Genomic DNA, 18,475 nt, shown 5'->3' with positions numbered 1-18,475 from the left:
ATGAATAGAAAATGTGCAATCATAGCAAGAACTGTCATCACATAAATGTATGAAAGTTTTTGCAAAGCAGAGTTCAATTCTTCAGCAATTGATGATAACACAAAGAACTGTTTCAAAGCTCATACAAATAGCCCAATATCAAGCCATATTATTACATTATAGTGCAGAAAATGGACTTCAGCAGGTCCTGAAGATAATGAAAAAAAAAAAAGAAAATGTCATGACTTACCTTCCTTAACTATCTGGTAACACAGCTGCTTTTTTTTTATGCAAAAAGCTTTTTTATACTATTACACTTTGAAGCAGCAATCACAAAAAGAATTCACAGGACTGTTAGTACTATCAGGTTTTCAATGGTTGGGCATCTCTTCGAATCTGTCATAGCTATTGCATAAACTCTGATGATGCAACAGTGACAAAAATACATGCTGAATATGCCTGTGCTGACTGCCCCATGTTTTTGCCGAAAATGGTCTCTCCACACATTAAACTGTCCGTTTTGAAGTTTATCGTTGCTGTTTTCAGAGTATTTCCAAGTGCCGATATTATTATCACTACATGTATCTAACAGAGCATCGTGAAGCCACTCTGGGTCAACGCACCTGCAACTTTTTAGTCTGTCCACCCAGATTTCAAATAAAATGCACAAGCATTTTTATTCACAATGCTGTATGAAGAAAAATCATAACCCAACTACTCCGTACAGATGGGTAACTAGCATAAGTGAAATGTGCTGCCCTGTTTTTTATCACTGGATTAACCGCGATGGTTCTCTAGGTTCTTTCTCGATTACTTGTCGGTCTAGAAATATTAATTGGCATTTGCCGCCCGTGCGTTTTCTTCTCCATTATCAGTAAACCATAGGCGAGTAATACGATTTGCGCAATTTCTGTGACGCATATGCACTAGGAGTTTTTGCACACATAGGATCGACAAATTTTGATTTTGCCTAGCCAGTGTGAAAGAAAAACAAAAACTGTGCTTGAAAAGTGAATCTTAATAACAGCGATTCAAGACAAGTACCGGCTCAAAATTGCAAGTTTGATCTTGTATGACCACGCACACAAATACACACACACACAAAAACTGTTAAAGATTCCAGCTAACTTGTCCTCACTCATTTTTTCTGGTTTTGGGGAACAAGATGGAAGATTGCCGTGTGTGTTTGTAGCCAGGCAAAAATAACTAGCTCTACTAAGCAGGATTACAGCACTTTCCTAACTTCACATTCAACTTCAAATAATGTTTAGTGCAAATCTACCCTCTGTGTGGTCAGAGTACTGCCAAAAAAAAGTAAAAGATATTACAATTTTCCAAATCATATGCTATTTTTATGTGGTCTCCCGTAAGACCTAACTTGAGATATTGGTTATGGATTTCTATATTTCCAAATCATATGCTACTTTTATGGGGTCTTCCATAAGACCTAACTTGAGATAATGGTTGTGGATTTTAATAAGGTTGTGCAATCTCTAATACATGTTACACTAGAAGCTTCCTACCCCAAGCAAGCCCAAAACAGATTTCAATTCTTCATTAGAATAGCATTTGTTCCTCAGCCTGCATGAAAGCACTTATTGTGATTCGGACTGTCCACAACAGTGCTCTTTTACAACTAAAATTCATAGACTATTACGACACTGCCTAATGCAGTTCTGAGTACAGCTTCGTCTTGGGACAAGGCCAACGGTGCTTGAAATTTTGGCTTTCTGCGAGGTGTAGACTATGACCTAAATCATAGCTTTTGCGACATAGGACAGGACCCACTACACCATTATTTGTATTTTTGTGGATAAAAAGAGTTACCCGCCACAAGTCTGCAAGGTATGGTGTGCACCTTGTTGATGCTGCATATAGGCAATGATGAAGAATTATGGCTGAGCACTTTGCCGTGTGTGCAAAGTATTAAACTATACACTCATTGCACAATTGGCATTTTGTGATGACTGCTTAGTATTTTATTCTTCTGCCATGTTATATTGCATAGGTTAATGTAATTCCTTGCCTGACACGATGCCTGTATAGGGTTTCCACTAATAAATTACAAGCACCGGCACGGCTCTGTAGTAGAAAACTAGACTGCCACACTGAGGGCCCAGGTTCAAATCCCATTTGATCCTGTTTCGTTTTCCATTTTATTTTTTTTCATGTTTATTAGTCACTTCACCGACGGCAATAGAAACAACAGCAAGGGCAATGTCGTTCAACACAGAAAAGGATACCTAAAAGCTGTATTCTAAAACAGCCCTTTTTAACTAGACTGTGGTATCAGTGGTTGCAAGTGGAAATGGCGTAAACAAACAAATGAACCGACTAAAATATTTCTATTAATATTGTTCCTATGGTAAGAGTTTCACATCAAGGACCACAAGAAAAAGAAGAGAAAAGCATGCCAGAACTCCTTCCATGTTCAAATACAACTTGTTCAAAGCCTGGTGTGTGTGATTTGAAATTAAAGGTGGTGCAAATAATAAGTTGTACGAAATAAAACCTACATACTTTCTTTTACAAATGTGTCTTGTTTATACTACCTGTAGCTCCAAGTATGCCTCTAAATGTTGTCATGCCAGACAGTGAAACAGAACCATGCACAAATTAATGTTCAGTAAGTTTCAAACTGCTGAAGTAAATGAAATGACGAGGGTTGATGAGTGCAGCATATATTGTGCTGGCCGTGTCACCTTTACTTCTACATGAGAAGCAGGAGCTGAGAACATTGATATATTGACATAATGTGGAAGTAACTGGAGTTTAGGATTGCACTGATCCTAAAACACATAGTTTGCATCTGCCAGGCAATAATCAGAATTGTGCCAATAAAATTAAGAGGGTTTTTTATGTATGCAGTGCCATAAAAAGAAAAGGAATCTTAATTTCTACTGACTAAAAGGTGTCAAAAGGATGCATGTATTGAACTGTTACACAAAAGAGTAGCATGTATTGCAAGACCAAGTAAGTATGCCACCTAAAATTAAGAATGTTTGAATACCTTAAGCAATACCTCAAAAAAAAAAAAAAAAACACTCAGAGCCCTTTCGATGCAATATTTCACAAGCGGTTGCATGAGAGCTTTTGGCTACATGTAGCACTGCAACTAGTTGTTCTAAGCAACTTCGATGTGCACTTTAGCTCAGTACTGTGTTATATATATACAGTACTTATATAAGTACTGTGTTATAACAATAATCTGAAGATATACCATTGCCATTTTTGTTCTTTGTGTAATTGCACACTGCACCATAGACGCCAAAATTTCAATCTGATGGGGAGGAGGTGTTCGAAACCTGAAGTCTCCCCCCTCCAGTTGTCGGCCCATAATATTGTGGCGTTAAAGGCCAACTCCGGTGATTTTTCGAGGTCAATGGATCTCAATGAAATTCACTGGGTATGTTCATTTGCACATTTACGCCATTCATGCAAGATTGCAGGCTTGAGAGCTTCACAGATCCTTTTCAAATGAATTTTATAGCTAGCCTCCAAACGCTCACCTCGCTTGCCAGAATGAAAGTCAACATAGTGTGTGTGACATTGAGTTTTGCCTGGCGGAAGTGACAGACTGATGTGCCACTGCAGCGTCCGCTTGTCCGCTATGAATTGTGTGGGTTTGTCCGGCGCTTCCTTGGCTGAGAGTGCGATTTCCTTTTCTGTGTTCATAGGCGTGCGATAGGTGGCAAGTGGTGCATTGCATTGTGGGCCACACACGATTCGCTATATATTCACCATAACATCGTAGCGTTTTGCCAATCGGCGCAGCCACAAACGTGGACGGCGTGGACAGGTAGTGCAATCTAGCAGGAATTATGTGCAGTCAGGCAGGTTTGGGCAAATGATTACATCACCCGTAGAAGCGCACTCGGTCGAGTTTAAGTTTCGATATTGCGGTTTTTTTGCTAACTAAGTATTATTTTCAAATTTGTTGAACATTTCGGATATCGGGCACATGACAAAAGTGTCTCAGGAACATAAAAGCACGATTATCCTGACATGATCGAAAAATCGCTGAATTTTGCCTTTAGAAACCGTCACCTTCACTAATATCGAAAGAACATTTGAGCTGTGGAGCACTGCTGACGAGATAAGGTCTGGCTGTGCACAAGTACAGAAGAGCTTGAGACTGCATCAAGAAAGAAGGCATGCCCACCTCATTGTTTGTACACTGCACATGCTGTAAAATTCAACAAAGGTCATGCACACACTCAAAAGGAAAAATGAACAGCACAAGAGAGTAGCGTAAAAGTGCAGAAGACAGGGCTCAGCATAACCAAAGGGACAACAGGAAGTTCCTCCTCAGTGCAGGAATTTGGCCCTGAACACTGACTCCCCATTGAGAAGGCTCAGACAATACCGCACAGAAGCTTTAGTTGATTCTGTCAGACAATAATTGAAACCCCTTCTGTCACGCACATATACCTACTGCTATGCCCACTGAACTTTACTTTGGGTTGTACGCATCAACAAATTTCGAATGATATAGCCGATTTTCCAGAATGCAAGCCATTGCTTGTGTGTAGATGAAGTCATCATGGTTTCCCTGCCAATCACAAGTTATGCTTTCAGCGATCTAAATATTATTGCATAATTCCTTGAATGATAAAAACTAAGCTAACTTTTTAAGGAAGCAATTCCATTAGTGGAACACAGCCCCAGAGCTGCATTGACCAGGAATTGTGTCATACAAACAGTAATAAGCTTGTTGACAACCTAGAATTAGTAAATTGAGTTCTAATGAATCACATTACCATATGTATTCTAACTGCAAAGCTTGCATAAGCTGCATTCTATTCCTTAAAACTGAGATGACCTCGCAGGCTTTCAAATTTATAAGCAGCTTAGTGCCATACACATTTCACATACATAATACAGAGTTCAATCTTTCCCTTTATCAAATGTAATTTTAGCTTTTCAATCTTTATTTTTCTGTGCCTCTTGGAAGTGGGAAAAGCAGGGTCTCTTGAGCGAGGTTCCAGTTTGCTCAAGCCCAAGTGAGTGTTCGTCTATGGTGATCCTTGTGAGCAAATAAGAGCAAATAAGCTTTTTGTTCTAACTTTTTTATTTTAAGAAGAAATTTTTAATCTCTACTAATGTTATTATAACTAGTGATTATTGGTTTCCTGAACTATGCATGATTGAATTTGCTGTACATTACTATAAAGATTGTAATTCCATATTTTAACAGTAGGGACTCCTTTGACCAGTGCCTCTTCACGATCCTTTGCCTGACAAAATATGGGTGGGGCATTTCCTCTCCGCTTGAGGAACCATAAGACAGCGGACCTTGCACAGAATGCAATGGATCAGATATGCTCTTCAGGAGACGAAGATGGCCGGTTCGTTTCAATTTTGCTGCAGCTGCGTACGTCCCCAATGCTTGAATGCTTTTACCCACGCGTAGAACATATGGTGCACGGGACAATGTTATCAATATAAACTTTATGTGAAATATTACAGCAACGCGTAGAACATATGGTGCACGGGACAATGTTATCAATATAAACTTTATGTGAAATATTACAGCAACGGTGATGGCAAAAAACCTGCTGAAAGTGTCAATATAACTGCTATCACACACACACACAAAAAAATAAACCATTTGTTTATGTCTAATATATTGTCTTTGACCAAAATTCCTAGAATACCTGCTGATTTCGGGAATAAAATACCCATACACAACAGTTCAGTTTACACAATGAATCCGCAAGAACATTAAACTAAATTGCCACCTAAAAACGGTGACAGTTTCAATGGTGTGCCAACTCAAACTAACAAAGCATTTTATAGTCCGAGTTATATGGGTATTATTTTGAATAGTTACGGTGTGGAATTACTATCAGTATCACCTAAGGGAGCTTTAGAAGTTGCAACTGCAGAACCTCACTAATATGCCGCCAATTCGGTCCAGTGGAAAGTCACACACACTGTGTCATAGCAGATAGCTCCAAAAGTCTCCAACCTAACTATATGTAGCATAAGCACAGCGATCTGGTGTCTGCCAAGCCAAGTAGCACCTCAGTGCACGATGAAAGTTTTGTTAGTATAGGCACATGCAGATATTCAACCATTGAACTGTGAACTGATAAAAACAAACACATAGTAAATGTATGAATAAAGCATCAGTAAAAAGAGCGGTATGATGGTTGAGAAATGTTCTGCTGTAGCAACCAAAGTCCTACATTATTTACACAAGAGAGAAGCTTTACTGCTTCCAGGAATGACGCTTATACTTTTTATCTCATTATTTGATCAATTAAAGGCGATACTATTTCTTTATTTCATCTACAAAAATTTTGAACTATAACTGGTTAACAATAGCCCGGCATACTGAATCGGTTATAAATATAGGCCACTGTAAACTAAAGACTGTGCCTGCTAACAGTGCACTTTCACCAGCACCACAAGTTCAGAGCAATCAGCAGTGAAAGCTAGTCACAAACTGGTGCATTGGTTCCTAAGAGCTCACCCATTCAAAGAGGGCAAAGAAATATGCAGACAAGCAAAAGCACAAAACGGCAATGTTCGCATGCAATGAATGCTTTAGTACCCAAAAGTGCAACTTTGTTTCAGGAAAACAAATTCCTACACACAGAGGAGGAAGCCATGCTAGTACCAGAATGGTCATCAGTAGCACTAATAATGAAAAAGGCAGATGGAAGGAAATGCTCCCTGCAAGGTGGTCACCAATATACTACTTCTCGTGGCATCATGGTCGCAAAGTGCTCAACATAAAAGGAACTCGAATCACTTTCTCGGGACATTTACAAGTACAGCACCAAATTTGAAAAGTTGGGTGCTCATAGTGTTCGAACTCTTGCAACTGTATGCATGGTGTTTGTGTTTAGGTATGTGCAGAGCTTCATTATGGTAGTTGAAAAATGACAGCACATAACTAAGACATAAAAACAGACTTCTGTGAAGGCCACATTCCACTGTGTCGATACCAGCACACTGGTACCGCGTTCTAAAAAAAAAAAATGCTTGTGATCAATATATTTAGCTCGATCACACACCACTCTTGCCCAGCAAACATAACAAGTCCTGCACATAAGCAGTTTGGCACAATCAGAGAATTCGCAAAGCCCCCACAGTCAAGACTGAGCGAAGGTATAACAGAAAGTTGAACCAGTTGGTGTCTGCAGGCCCTCCCTTTTTAACAATGAGCCAAGGTAATGTGCGAACACTGTGCAATGATGTAACATAAGCTTAACTTGGGATAAAATATTTTTAATGTCTTTGAATAAAATATTACTGGTAGGTTTATTATACTCAAATGTCTAAGCGAAGGATTCTTCTGTCCAGTGCAAAGCTTTAGCCTAATGTTTCAATCAACCACATTAGTACAGTCTAGAAATGTCATAATTGCGGAGTTTTACGTTCCATAACCTTGCGACGATCATGGGGGGCGCCGTTATGAAGGCCTCCAGAAATTTCGAATACCCGGGGTTCTATATAACAAGGAATGTCATATTACTGAACAAGGGATTAACACTATTCAAAATATCCTGTAGCACTTGCCCTTGGGAAAAAGCACCCATAGTAAACTCACTTCCTTATTTTCTGTAAGTTGCTTGCTGGCTTAGCTAAGCACCGCCTGCTTCATAGTGTGGCGACCATCCTGGCAGAGAGCATTTTCTTCAACTGAGTGCACTGCGCTGGTTACCTTGGCTGAAGCGAGGGAGCCATTGAAGAGCGCGTAGCTTTGCTGCTGTTGCTGCTGTTGCTGTTGTTGCTGCAGCTGCTGTTGCCTCTGCATGTGTCCCAGGTACCAGTAGGGACTTACCACGGCCGCCGTCGGAAGCTGTCCGGGAAGCATGGCCTGCAATGGCATCTGTTGAAGCAGTGCGTTTTTCAGTGCCAGGTGGTTGCGTCCATTGATCAGCAGCTGATCTTTCAGGTGTTGCGGTGGGTGGAAGTACTTGCAAGGAGGCTTTTCTCGATTACAGCGACCCTGCAGAAAAAGTTTGCAAGTTGCGCAATGCAAATGTATCCACATGGCACGCAATGGGATGTCACACACAACAAACCCACAAAACACTTTTTCACATGCCAAAACATAACACCTGATTCCATTCTATCATATAAGTTCCTGGTTGCACTAGCACTCCACATGTTTAGCAACACTGTTATGAAATAGCCACTGCATACTGTTACTAGCAATTTAAATAGGCACAGTGAACTAGCAGCAATACTGTAGACAACTTGATGTTTAATGATAATAGCAGGGGTTGCTATTTAGACCATTTCAAGCATGGTGCCCACATCTAAAAACTCAACTTGTTTCTGCCAGTTCTTTTGGCTGGTGGCCGAGAAAAAGTTAAAAAGATTGAATTGCACGATTGAACCTCCCCCTTATTTGGTACATCTTAAATTAACTGCAGTGAGTTGCATATTGCTAGAGACAATCAATTCAGTTAAGGCACTACCATGTTCAATGGGTCATTCAAAGTACCACATTCTGGTAGATAACATGAAAATTCAATATTTGTTTGAAATGCATACAACCAACAATAAATTTTGTTACTTCAATTTGATATTCCATTTTTTATGGCAAAATACGACTTACTTCAGAATAGATACACACTTCCTTGTACTAATTTAATTACAATGAACCAATAAAAAATATGTAAATCAAAGCACCACCAAACCACAGTCTTTCTTGCAAAGGAAAACTGAGTGCTTTGGAATAGGTTGGGTAAACATGATACATTTATCGCGAGTATGTTATAACTTGTGCCTGAAGTAGTGAAGTTTAATAGAAATGTCGTGTTTTAGGTTAGAATAATGTCCACAACATGTCTTATCTTAGGATCACCCCCTCGGAGCTCCACGCGAATGTAAGCCTGGATAAATGGAGACCCATCACATGTCTTTAAAAACAAGTGCTTCCAGCTATGTACAGAATGCCATTTTTGATGCCGAATGGCACTTGACAAGTAATGTCAACAAATTAAACAGCAACCACCATGTCGCATTTCTTTTAAATCATAACTACATGAAACACGAATGCTAACTTTGGCTGAAGTCGCATCTAAAGATATGGTGAAGTGTGCAAGCAGGTTCAGTGCTTCCTTTCCAGTGCCTGGAAGGAGTAAAGTTGCTAATATGTATGCAGCTTTATATGCACCTTTCACTCCATCTGCGGGCAAATGCCTAAATAATCTATAATATCACCATATCACTAATTGTGAGACATTATGCTAGTACTTCAAATATCACCCTTTCAATGCTTTGGCCTCAAATGACACAGTAGCCCGTCAAAAATGGCAGCAAGCACAATAGTGCGCTAAATGAAAGTCTGAATAATCCAACCCAGAAAAAAAAAATAATGGGATGCATCAGACAATAAGAAGTCTACCATAGTTTCCATAAATCAGTTATTTTAATACCCAAAAAGTGGATGCACAATGACATGTTAGCCTACTCCTTTCATACCAATGCTGCGGTTCCTATAAAAGCACAACCGAGAGAAATAAATGTGGCACAGATTTTTTTTCTTCATGCAACATAACTTCATGATTACTTTATTACAGCATGACACCAGCAAATTTTGCTTTTTTTATTCATGTTTCAAAAATACTAGTATCAACCTAAAAAACATTATTTTATTTCCTGACAATCATACTTGCAAGTTCATCTTTTTAGTGAGGCTTACATGTCTACACTCCATTAAAAGTGAACTTGGCTGCAAAATATGCTGCGATACATATACCCCACATGTACATTTGTGCGCAGTGCCACCTTGGATAAAAGAGGACCACAAAGGCCAGCAGCAGGTCTGAATTAGTCCTGCAATATGTGGCGCAGTAAGTGTTGCACCGTATCACGTTCACATACACAGGGGACTGCGACAAAAACTCGTTCACTGCAGCCGACCATAGGTCAACTGTCACCACGGCAACTGCAACACAATGAAGCTTGTCACGTTCACAGGGTTGGTCACTGGTGCGGAACAACTGCCCATTAGGAAGGAAGTGGTGCCCCCATTCTAGTGGTACATTTAGCAATGACGTCATTGTGCTGACAATGTTTGGGAACTATCGTTAAGGATAGGAGAGCATTTAGAAAAATAAATGAAGCTAAAAGTATCAGCCTAACATGATTGTCACGCCTGAGTGCACGGTGAAAAGCGGTAACCATAAGAACCAAAACTATTTTACTTGTGATGACACTGTGCTAACATCATTGCAGCCACCATTTTGCAAAGGATACTAATATGGCAGTAGAGTGGCATAGAATAAGGTCACTAACAGTGCAAACATGTGGTGCTTGATGTTTTGTGCAATTAATTTTTTTATACTAGGGTGTCTTCTTGCACCAATGGTACAACCGCACACACTTAACGTTATAAGCTTATATGTGCAAAAATTTTGGAATGTTTCTAATATACCTTCTCTGCATGGCACAAGTCTTTCATTAACGCCAGCGTTGACCACAAGGCAGAAATTAGCTGCCATGTGTAATCATTTTGGAAGGTCTCTAATACACATTTCCTTTGACTAACCCCAGCCTTTGACTAACCCCAGTTTTTGACTAACCCCAGCCTTGATTATAAGGCAGAAATTAGTTGCCATGCCTACTCCCAACACAGTGAGCACATGCACCCCTAATTCTGAGCAAAAATAATTACTATGGCCTATCTGGCCATAGTGATTATTAGATAACGAAGTTTGAGCAAATGCCTATTTTGTTCCTTGCATTCCTATTTTGCCACTTTGATATAGGACCATGAATTAGAGGTTAAAGAGAGCTTTTTGTAGTGTTCATTTTTGACATTCGTGCCTCGATTCCCATAAAGGTCTATAAATGCCTATTTTCCAAATCGCTACCAATATGAATACTAATTGAACTCTAATTTTGCTTTTGAGTACAGCTGGAGATCGTTATACATGTTATCTGGCGAAATTGACCTTTCAGGACTCTATGGGGTGCAACCTAGTTCTTTAATTCAACAAACTTTTGGAAAACAACACCCAGCAGCAGTGATATAGAACATACCAGCCACCTCACTGACAAGGCGCAAGTGGTTGGAGGAGGGAGGAGGAGGAAACGATGCTATTCTGCAACCCTAAATTGGGCCATGTCCCGGAATTTAGACTATTCCTTGGACAGGTGAGTGCCGCCATATTGGTCTATTAAATTTGTGTTTTGTATATGTAACAACTAAGTTGTCTTCTTTTCTTGTTACCTCTACATTGCTCATGTTTTGGTGGTATAATGGCCATATAAATACAATCTACATTGCAAATTAACAAGCATAAATGATAAAACGCCTCTGCAACCTGTCTGGAGCCGTCACAGCACCAGCGACATTCAGTCTAGATATATGATGACCGTCTCTGCCCTCCTCCCGATCTCTTGCTTCTGTGGCACGGTAGGACGTAGTTGGAAAGGAAAATTGGGAAATCCATGTAGGCGAGTGCGAAGCATTGTGCACTATGCAAGCACAGCTTTCATGCCAGATCTGGCAGATGCAGCATCGCAAAGAGGGTGCCGATGTCAAGTGCAGAGTTTTGTCAGCTCGAATAGCTTTCTTCTACAGTGTACGCTCAACCTTATTCCTTTGTAATGCACTCAAGCTGGGGCATTTGCATGGTTACCGTGTGTGGATGCGTCACTGGCCTTTTATGAAAAGGAGAGCAAATTTAGGCATTGCCACGGTTGACACATCGTGCTACAACTAATCTATTCTTGGGCTGTTTGTATCAAAAATATTAGTGGTGTTACATCTGAGAACACAGCGCAAAGCTCAGAAAAGTTCAGTTTCTGTATCACTGGTTCTCCCGAACGTTGGTGTTTGGAAGTTCTTTTGAATTTTAGTTTGTTTAGGTACCATTTAGTTTACGTTTTTTTCATACTGTATGACATTGATTGATTAAGTGAAGCTTATTGGATAGTATATTCATGGCATGTGTGATGCGACCCTGACAAGAAAGTCTCATAGCGTGCAGTCCCTCCGTGTTCTAGCACTCCGGGATACAGACGAAGCATAGCTGTTATTTACATATTTGTACATTTTCACCTTAGGATCCCCTCCGTGTACTCCGGACGAGTATGTCCAACTTACTTGTAAATGTCACAATTTTAGTCAGCACGTGTGTGCGTGTGTGCACGTGCACGCGATACACATTTATACAGAGTCCGATTTCAGGCCCGGTAATAGCTTATTATATATATACTTGTATCCATGCAACATTGTTGATTCCTTCATTTTGACACTCCAGCTAGAACTGCCCCCCTGTGCCAATTAAACTCATTAATTGATTTGTTTGATTGATATGTGGGGTTTAACATTCCAAAACCACCATATGATTGTGAGAGACACCATAGTGGAGGGCTCTGGAAATTTCGACCACCTGGGGTTCTTTAACGTGCACCCAAATCTGAGCACACGAACCGACGGCATTTTCGCCTCCATCAAAAATGCAGCCGCCGCAGCTGGGATTTGAACCCGCGACCTGCGGATTACAACCAATAATGAACCTATCAACCTTCAGAGACCATGATTATTCTCACGAGAAATAAAAATGAATGTGATTAAATTCCAGTGATTTATTAATTTATTTCAAACTAATTATTGCAATAAATTTTGAAGTGCATTTCCAGCATTTCAGAATATATAGGCCCTGTAGCACTTTGTCTCTCTACACCTTGACCCGACCTTTACAAATCAGTGGGGAGGATACATAAAGCGCAAACCAGATTTTTTCTCGCATCATGCAAGCGCCGACTGCCTTTGCGACACTCCGCGGCGGGCGCTGCTGTGCGGAGGAGGGGCGGGCCACGCCCACCTCTGAAATTACACTCTCTCCGTGCAACTGGGACGGCCGTAGAGAAGACAGAGAAACCCGTAGGCGCGCAATCTCGGAGGCCACAGGCAATGCCTCTTTAACTAGATGCCCTCCGCGTGGGCCGATTGGAGCGCTTTTATACTCTCATTTCTCTCTCCCTCTCTCTCTCTCTCTGCGGAAAGGCAACGAGCGGCGCCTCACAGATTTGTGGAGAACTGGAGGAACCGCCGCCGCAATGGGAAAAGCGAGCAACGCGGCAGGCATCTAGTAAAGGGATTCGCTCGGTGAATTTCAAGCTGAAGGGTTGTGTCGTCCGCGCTCTCAGACGCCAGCGTAGCTCTCACCGATCGGCCCGCCGTCCGCGATCTCCTGCCGCCGTGTAGCTCTCGCCGATCAGTGCCCCGTCCTCGGGCTCCTTCGACCATGTCCTCAATCTTTCTTATCTCTTCTTTCTGTCGCTTTTGTGCGGCGAGTGCTCTCTCTTCTTAATCTTTAAACTGTTCTTTTTATCCCCTTTTCCCCTCCCCTACAAAGAGTTTAGCCGTGTCGCCAGATTAGGCAGACAGAAATTAGCTCTTTTTTTCTTTTCCTTCAAGAACCAGCGGCATTCATTCATTCACCTAGTCGGGAGGCAATGTCGTAGGCCACGATTCAATTTATACTCTCCTAACCACTAGTCACATTAGAAATCCACCACAAAGTACGCGGCCCGACTTTGTCCAGACAACTATCCCAAGAAGTCATTATGTAAAGATTAGCTCCACCTTTTTTTCTGCAAGCTGTTCATCTTTGTCTGCGTACAGCGCCTTCGAAAAGCGAGTGCGTTGTTACTGCAGCTGTGAAGCGCGTTTTAAGGCTTGAACCGCACAGTAATACTGCGACAAACGTTCACACCAAACCCGAAGACTGTATACGCGTTTTTCGCGTAGAGGCAATGAAAAACAACTACCCTTTCTGGTTTCACAAAAGGCACTTGCCTGGTAGAAAAGCAAGCCACGAAAAGCTGCTGCTCTGGAATGCAACGTCTGCAGGAGAAAATTTGATGATGATGATGATGATGATAATGATGATGGCCTCAAACCACTGCTAGGACTCTTGTTTACTCTGTGAAGCCTTCTTCATGGTGTCAAGCATGAAACTAATGTGGCTGGAATTATCGCCACCCTACTATGACACCAATTAAAGGAGATAGGTCAAGAGTGAGGCGCGCCGCGGTAAAAATGTAACAATCTCAGTGACGGTTAACGGTGGCACATGCTAGAGCTGGTTTCTTAGTACGCATCGTTTAAATTTTTGATGACTATGATTGGTATAATCATAAATATTAATAAAACTCACGGTTCCTCATGCATTTATCGAAGACGACTAAAAAGGCGAAAGCTACCTCCTGGTTCTTCCTAGTATTTGTACCACGGATTTTTACTGAACATCTGCCGTACCCTTCCGAGATACTTCTGCACCTATAACAGGCTTTTATAACAGCCTCAAAGATCGCAGGCACCCTTTCTGCATTATGAGCTGGTTTTGAACTGCCTCCGTGAGCCAAATGTCACATGATGGAGCTATAAATTTTTGATATCCACGACATCGTATGGTGACGCCACTGACGGTCAATTTTCGCTCTAAATAAACGCGATCGTGGTTGTTGGACAGGGCTAGCACGGCAGCAGCGAGTCATGGATTGCGGAAGGCCACCGACCTTCGGGATCAGGCCTGGTCGCACAATAGTTACTTTCTCTCCTTTATTCCAGTAATCGTTCTTTCTTTTTTTTTTACTAATCTTATAGGGAGAAGCACTAGCATCCAACCAAGTCACTTCGCCTTGACCCCGGTGCTATCAATTTCCTTATGTATACGCAGCTGTATCTCTGATTTCGCAAACTACAAAAAAAAAAGTCACAGTTTCGCCAAAAGGGCGAAGCAATGAATGCGATAGCAACATATTCTAATGTTTCACAAAGCAAGGCTAGCATTTTTAGGAGCAATCTTAATTGTAGTGAGCATGCGCATGCCAAGTAACCAAGTTTTCTGCGGCGCGGCCGCAGTAGATGACCACAACAAGGCTTGTCGGTAGTGACGGCGTTGATGAGAAGGGCCTCCGTGGGCAGCGCATGCTGGTACTAAGGGCTATACGTCTGTGTCACCGCTGGTGGCAGTTTGTTATGTGTAGAGCGCACCTAAGTGTGGACAGCCGCTCCAAGTACACTTTTGGCACCGTTTTTTTTTTCGTGTTGAGAGCGTAGGAGTTCGCGCCTGGTGTGGGGGAAGAGCCGCGCGCTGATCGTTGGCGCGATAGCACGGCAACCATAAGCCCCCCCCCCCCCCCCCCTTGTTCGCTAACGAGATAAGCGCGCGCGCAAACGACCCTGGCCGGAGAGGCGATGTTCGCTCCGAACTTGCGACGAAGGTCGCAGTTCTGTTAGATCTCGTTAATAGATCTCGTTCTGTTAGGTCTCGTTAATATTGTGTCAAAACACGGGAAAACGAGCCCTCAAATATACACTCCTTTCTCTTATATACATCTCGCCAATCCACCATCATTCGTAGAAACTCGAGACATCTGCAGAGCGGGGACTCGAGCCATCGAGTTGAAATAAGTGGAAGTGCGAGCGCCAAATTAGTTTCAGCTGGATTGCTAAAATGGCCAAGGACATGAACGCCGTAAACGTGCGAGCTCACTACAAGATGGATAGGTGGCGCCATCTAGCGGGGAAATGGTGAACCAGGTAATTACAAAATTGTTATTGCAGAAACATCGCCCATTGTACGTATGGTGTGAAAACCGCGCAGCGGCGTTATTACAAATGAGTTACCTTTATAATCATTTTAATCTCAAAAACATTACGCGTAAGCCAACGTGTTCATGACTGTGGTTGCACAAAGTGTCACAAGATGTCGACACCATCATTGCAGTAGACTTGTATTTTTCACTTTTTTGCGCATTCCAGATTGCATAAAAGAACGTCTCGCGATTTGGCCACAACGGTGATTCAATTATATCTACGTTGAATGCAGTTTATATGCAGTTAGCATCACCATTTGTGGTTTGCGAAAACGTAAAGGTATACACGTTTACGTACGAACGTAAACGTTTAAACACGTTGAAAGATATGCGTTCCGGTTAGGCGGTAAACGCAAACCGGTATCCGGTAAGACGTTAACGTAAATAAGTATACGTACAAGCTAAAACTCCCTAATAGCAAACAGCACTATTTATGACGTTGAATAACTTAAGGTGCGCAGGTCGGCCGAGTCTAATGATCAATATGGGTCGAGTGCCTTGATTCTTAGTCCAGAAACCAGGGGCGGCGCCAGGATGTTTTTACTGGGGGGGGGGGGGGGGCAACCACGAAAAGTGAGTTCCTACGGGGGGGGCAAGCTAGCTCTGCTCCTACTAGGTTTTCAATATATGCTTCCGGGCACTTGGGTGGGCATAGGGGGGGCAGGCGAGAATTTGGGGGGGGGGGGGCTCCAGCCCACCCTTGCCCCCCTCTGTCGCCGCCCCTGCCAGAAACTGATATATTGACTGTGTTAACGTGAAATGAAAACAAAAACGACAAAGAAAACTAAGCCGCCATGCCTGACCTGCGAAAGTGAAGTTCTGGAAATGCAATTTACCATTACGGTCAGGCGCGCTTTGGAGGACGATTTGATGATGTGACGCGAGCCATTATTATTATTATTATTATTATTATTATTATTATTATTATTATTATTATTATTATTATTATTATTATTATTATTATTCGCGGAGTCATTGAAGCAGGATTTTCTTTGCCTTGTGCGGCACACTCTAGTTGTGTGGTATGCAACGCGATAGGAGCACGAGACGAGACAAACAACCCGTCGTATTCTGGCGAGTGTGGTTACGGCCAACAAAGATTTCACGCCCGAGCAAGATTATTTCCGGTGACGACGCAGGATGTGCGGCATTTCCTTTTCAGAGAGGCACACCAGACCTGCAGGTTCATTCGTTTCACCTGCACCTTGTGAACCGGTTCACGGTGGTGTTCTTCGGCATTCTGGTTTCGAGCACGGCCGGTCCAGAGGCACGCGCTCGCCCCCTTTGAGCGCGCGTCTCCAGACTGACCCTGTTTTCCAGGAGGTTCAGCCGACGTGCAAAACTGGCGAGCATAAGGTCCGTTCGATTCGCCTGCACCAAATGAACCAGCGCACGAAGGTGCTGCACCTTGCCATTCATTTCAGCGGTGCAACACTGACGACTTCTGAACCCTGCCATTCGTTTCGAAAGGTGCAGGAGAGGTGCAGCACCTGTGTCACGATTTTCCTGCGCCTCCTACGCTGACGGTGCCGGCTTGGTGCAGCCGCGCGTGCAGCTGAGCACACGACGCACACGGCGCTCGTGTCTTTCGTGTCCTTCCTGTCTCTGTGTCGTCGTTTTGTTCTGATTGATTGATTGATTTGTGGGGTTTAACGTCTCAAAACCACCATATCATTATGAGAGACGCCGTAGTGGAGGGCTCCGGAAATTTCGACCACCTGGGGTTCTTTAACGTGCACCCAAATCTGAGTACACGGGCCTACGACATTTCCGCCTCCATCGGAAATGCAGCCGCCGCAGACGGGATTTGAACCCGCGACCTGCGGGTCAGCAGCCGAGTTTTCAATTATAGGCGTGCGCGAGGTTCCCCTTAACGAAATAAAGAGGGGTGGGGGGAGGTTCACCGCAGCGCCCCCCCCCCCCCCCTTTAAATCTCGAACCCCGCCTCACCCACGTGCGCACGACCATAATTTCAATACAGATACTTTCAAACGGCCGTTCGGCGTTACTCTGCCGTATGCAAGAGTGCGTGGCATACGAATTGCCTGCTTGAGGGGGGAAAAAAAGTGTAGAACAAGCAGCCGTGGACGCCCTGCATGAAGGATCCGAGACCAAGCCGCGAACTCGTCGCCTTCCGCAGTGCGCCGAAAAAACGGAGCGAGCACCACGATCTTTGAGCCCGCGGTAATTGTATATGCGCCGACAGACAAAACATTATCATGACGTAGAAGACAGGGAGAGAGAGAAACAACTTTATTTACCCCATCTTAAGGGAAAAGGGGCGGCAAGAAGGCGAGGGATCCTACTCCCGGCGTAGGCCTCTTCTACCACCTCAGGATGGCCTCCTGAAGGTCGGGGTTGTAGCTGCGCATGGCAGCCTCCCACAGCTCCTTACAACTTATCTGCTTACGAAGGCTCGGGGGAGGGGGCAATGACTGATAGCAAAGCTTCGTGGCGAATTTCACCATCAAGTCACTGGTACTTGGCAAGGGAGAAACACGCTCACGGTTCGACGTGAAGACGCTTGTTTTGGGGGCAATTTCTCGCCATGTGTTCGGCTCGGTATTTTTTTTTTCTCTTTCATTTGCAGCGAAAATCGTGTTTCGCCAAAGCGCAGCTCGCCATCGATCCCTGTCGCCATGGCAGCGAGTCGAGCGCGCCGCCGCCAACCTGCAGCGCCTTCGCACCACCGGTCGGTCCGGTCGCGCAGTGCCCGACATGGGTCACTTGTGTTTGCGCTTGCATGTTGCGCTGTTTCCGAGCCGAGCATAGGCTTGTGTTGCTGCCTTGTGAAAGCTCTGAGAAGAGCGAACGCGCTCACACCTGTACGCAACTCCAATATACGTACGCGAAGGAAGGCTGAATTCACGCAAACGCGATGGAGGGAGACGAATGGCGATTTGGGCTAGTT

General features: G+C 43.2%; 1 protein-coding gene across 1 annotated transcript in view; it reads right to left on the bottom strand.

The window, feature by feature from the left end:
* LOC119164409 (uncharacterized) overlaps positions 1–18,475 on the bottom strand; it is a 110,712-nt gene that overhangs the window by 25,619 nt on the left and 66,618 nt on the right. Inside the window, exon 4 of the mRNA XM_075868427.1 lies at positions 7,655–7,942. Within this exon, the coding sequence (XP_075724542.1) occupies positions 7,655–7,942 (288 nt within the window). The remainder of the gene's footprint in view (positions 1–7,654; positions 7,943–18,475) is intronic.

Source organism: Rhipicephalus microplus, chromosome 1 (assembly GCF_043290135.1).
Source record: "Rhipicephalus microplus isolate Deutch F79 chromosome 1, USDA_Rmic, whole genome shotgun sequence".
NCBI lineage: Eukaryota > Metazoa > Arthropoda > Arachnida > Ixodida > Ixodidae > Rhipicephalus > Rhipicephalus microplus.
The sequence above is the reverse complement of the archived record's forward strand: the minus strand, read 5'-3'. Positions and strand labels throughout refer to the sequence as shown.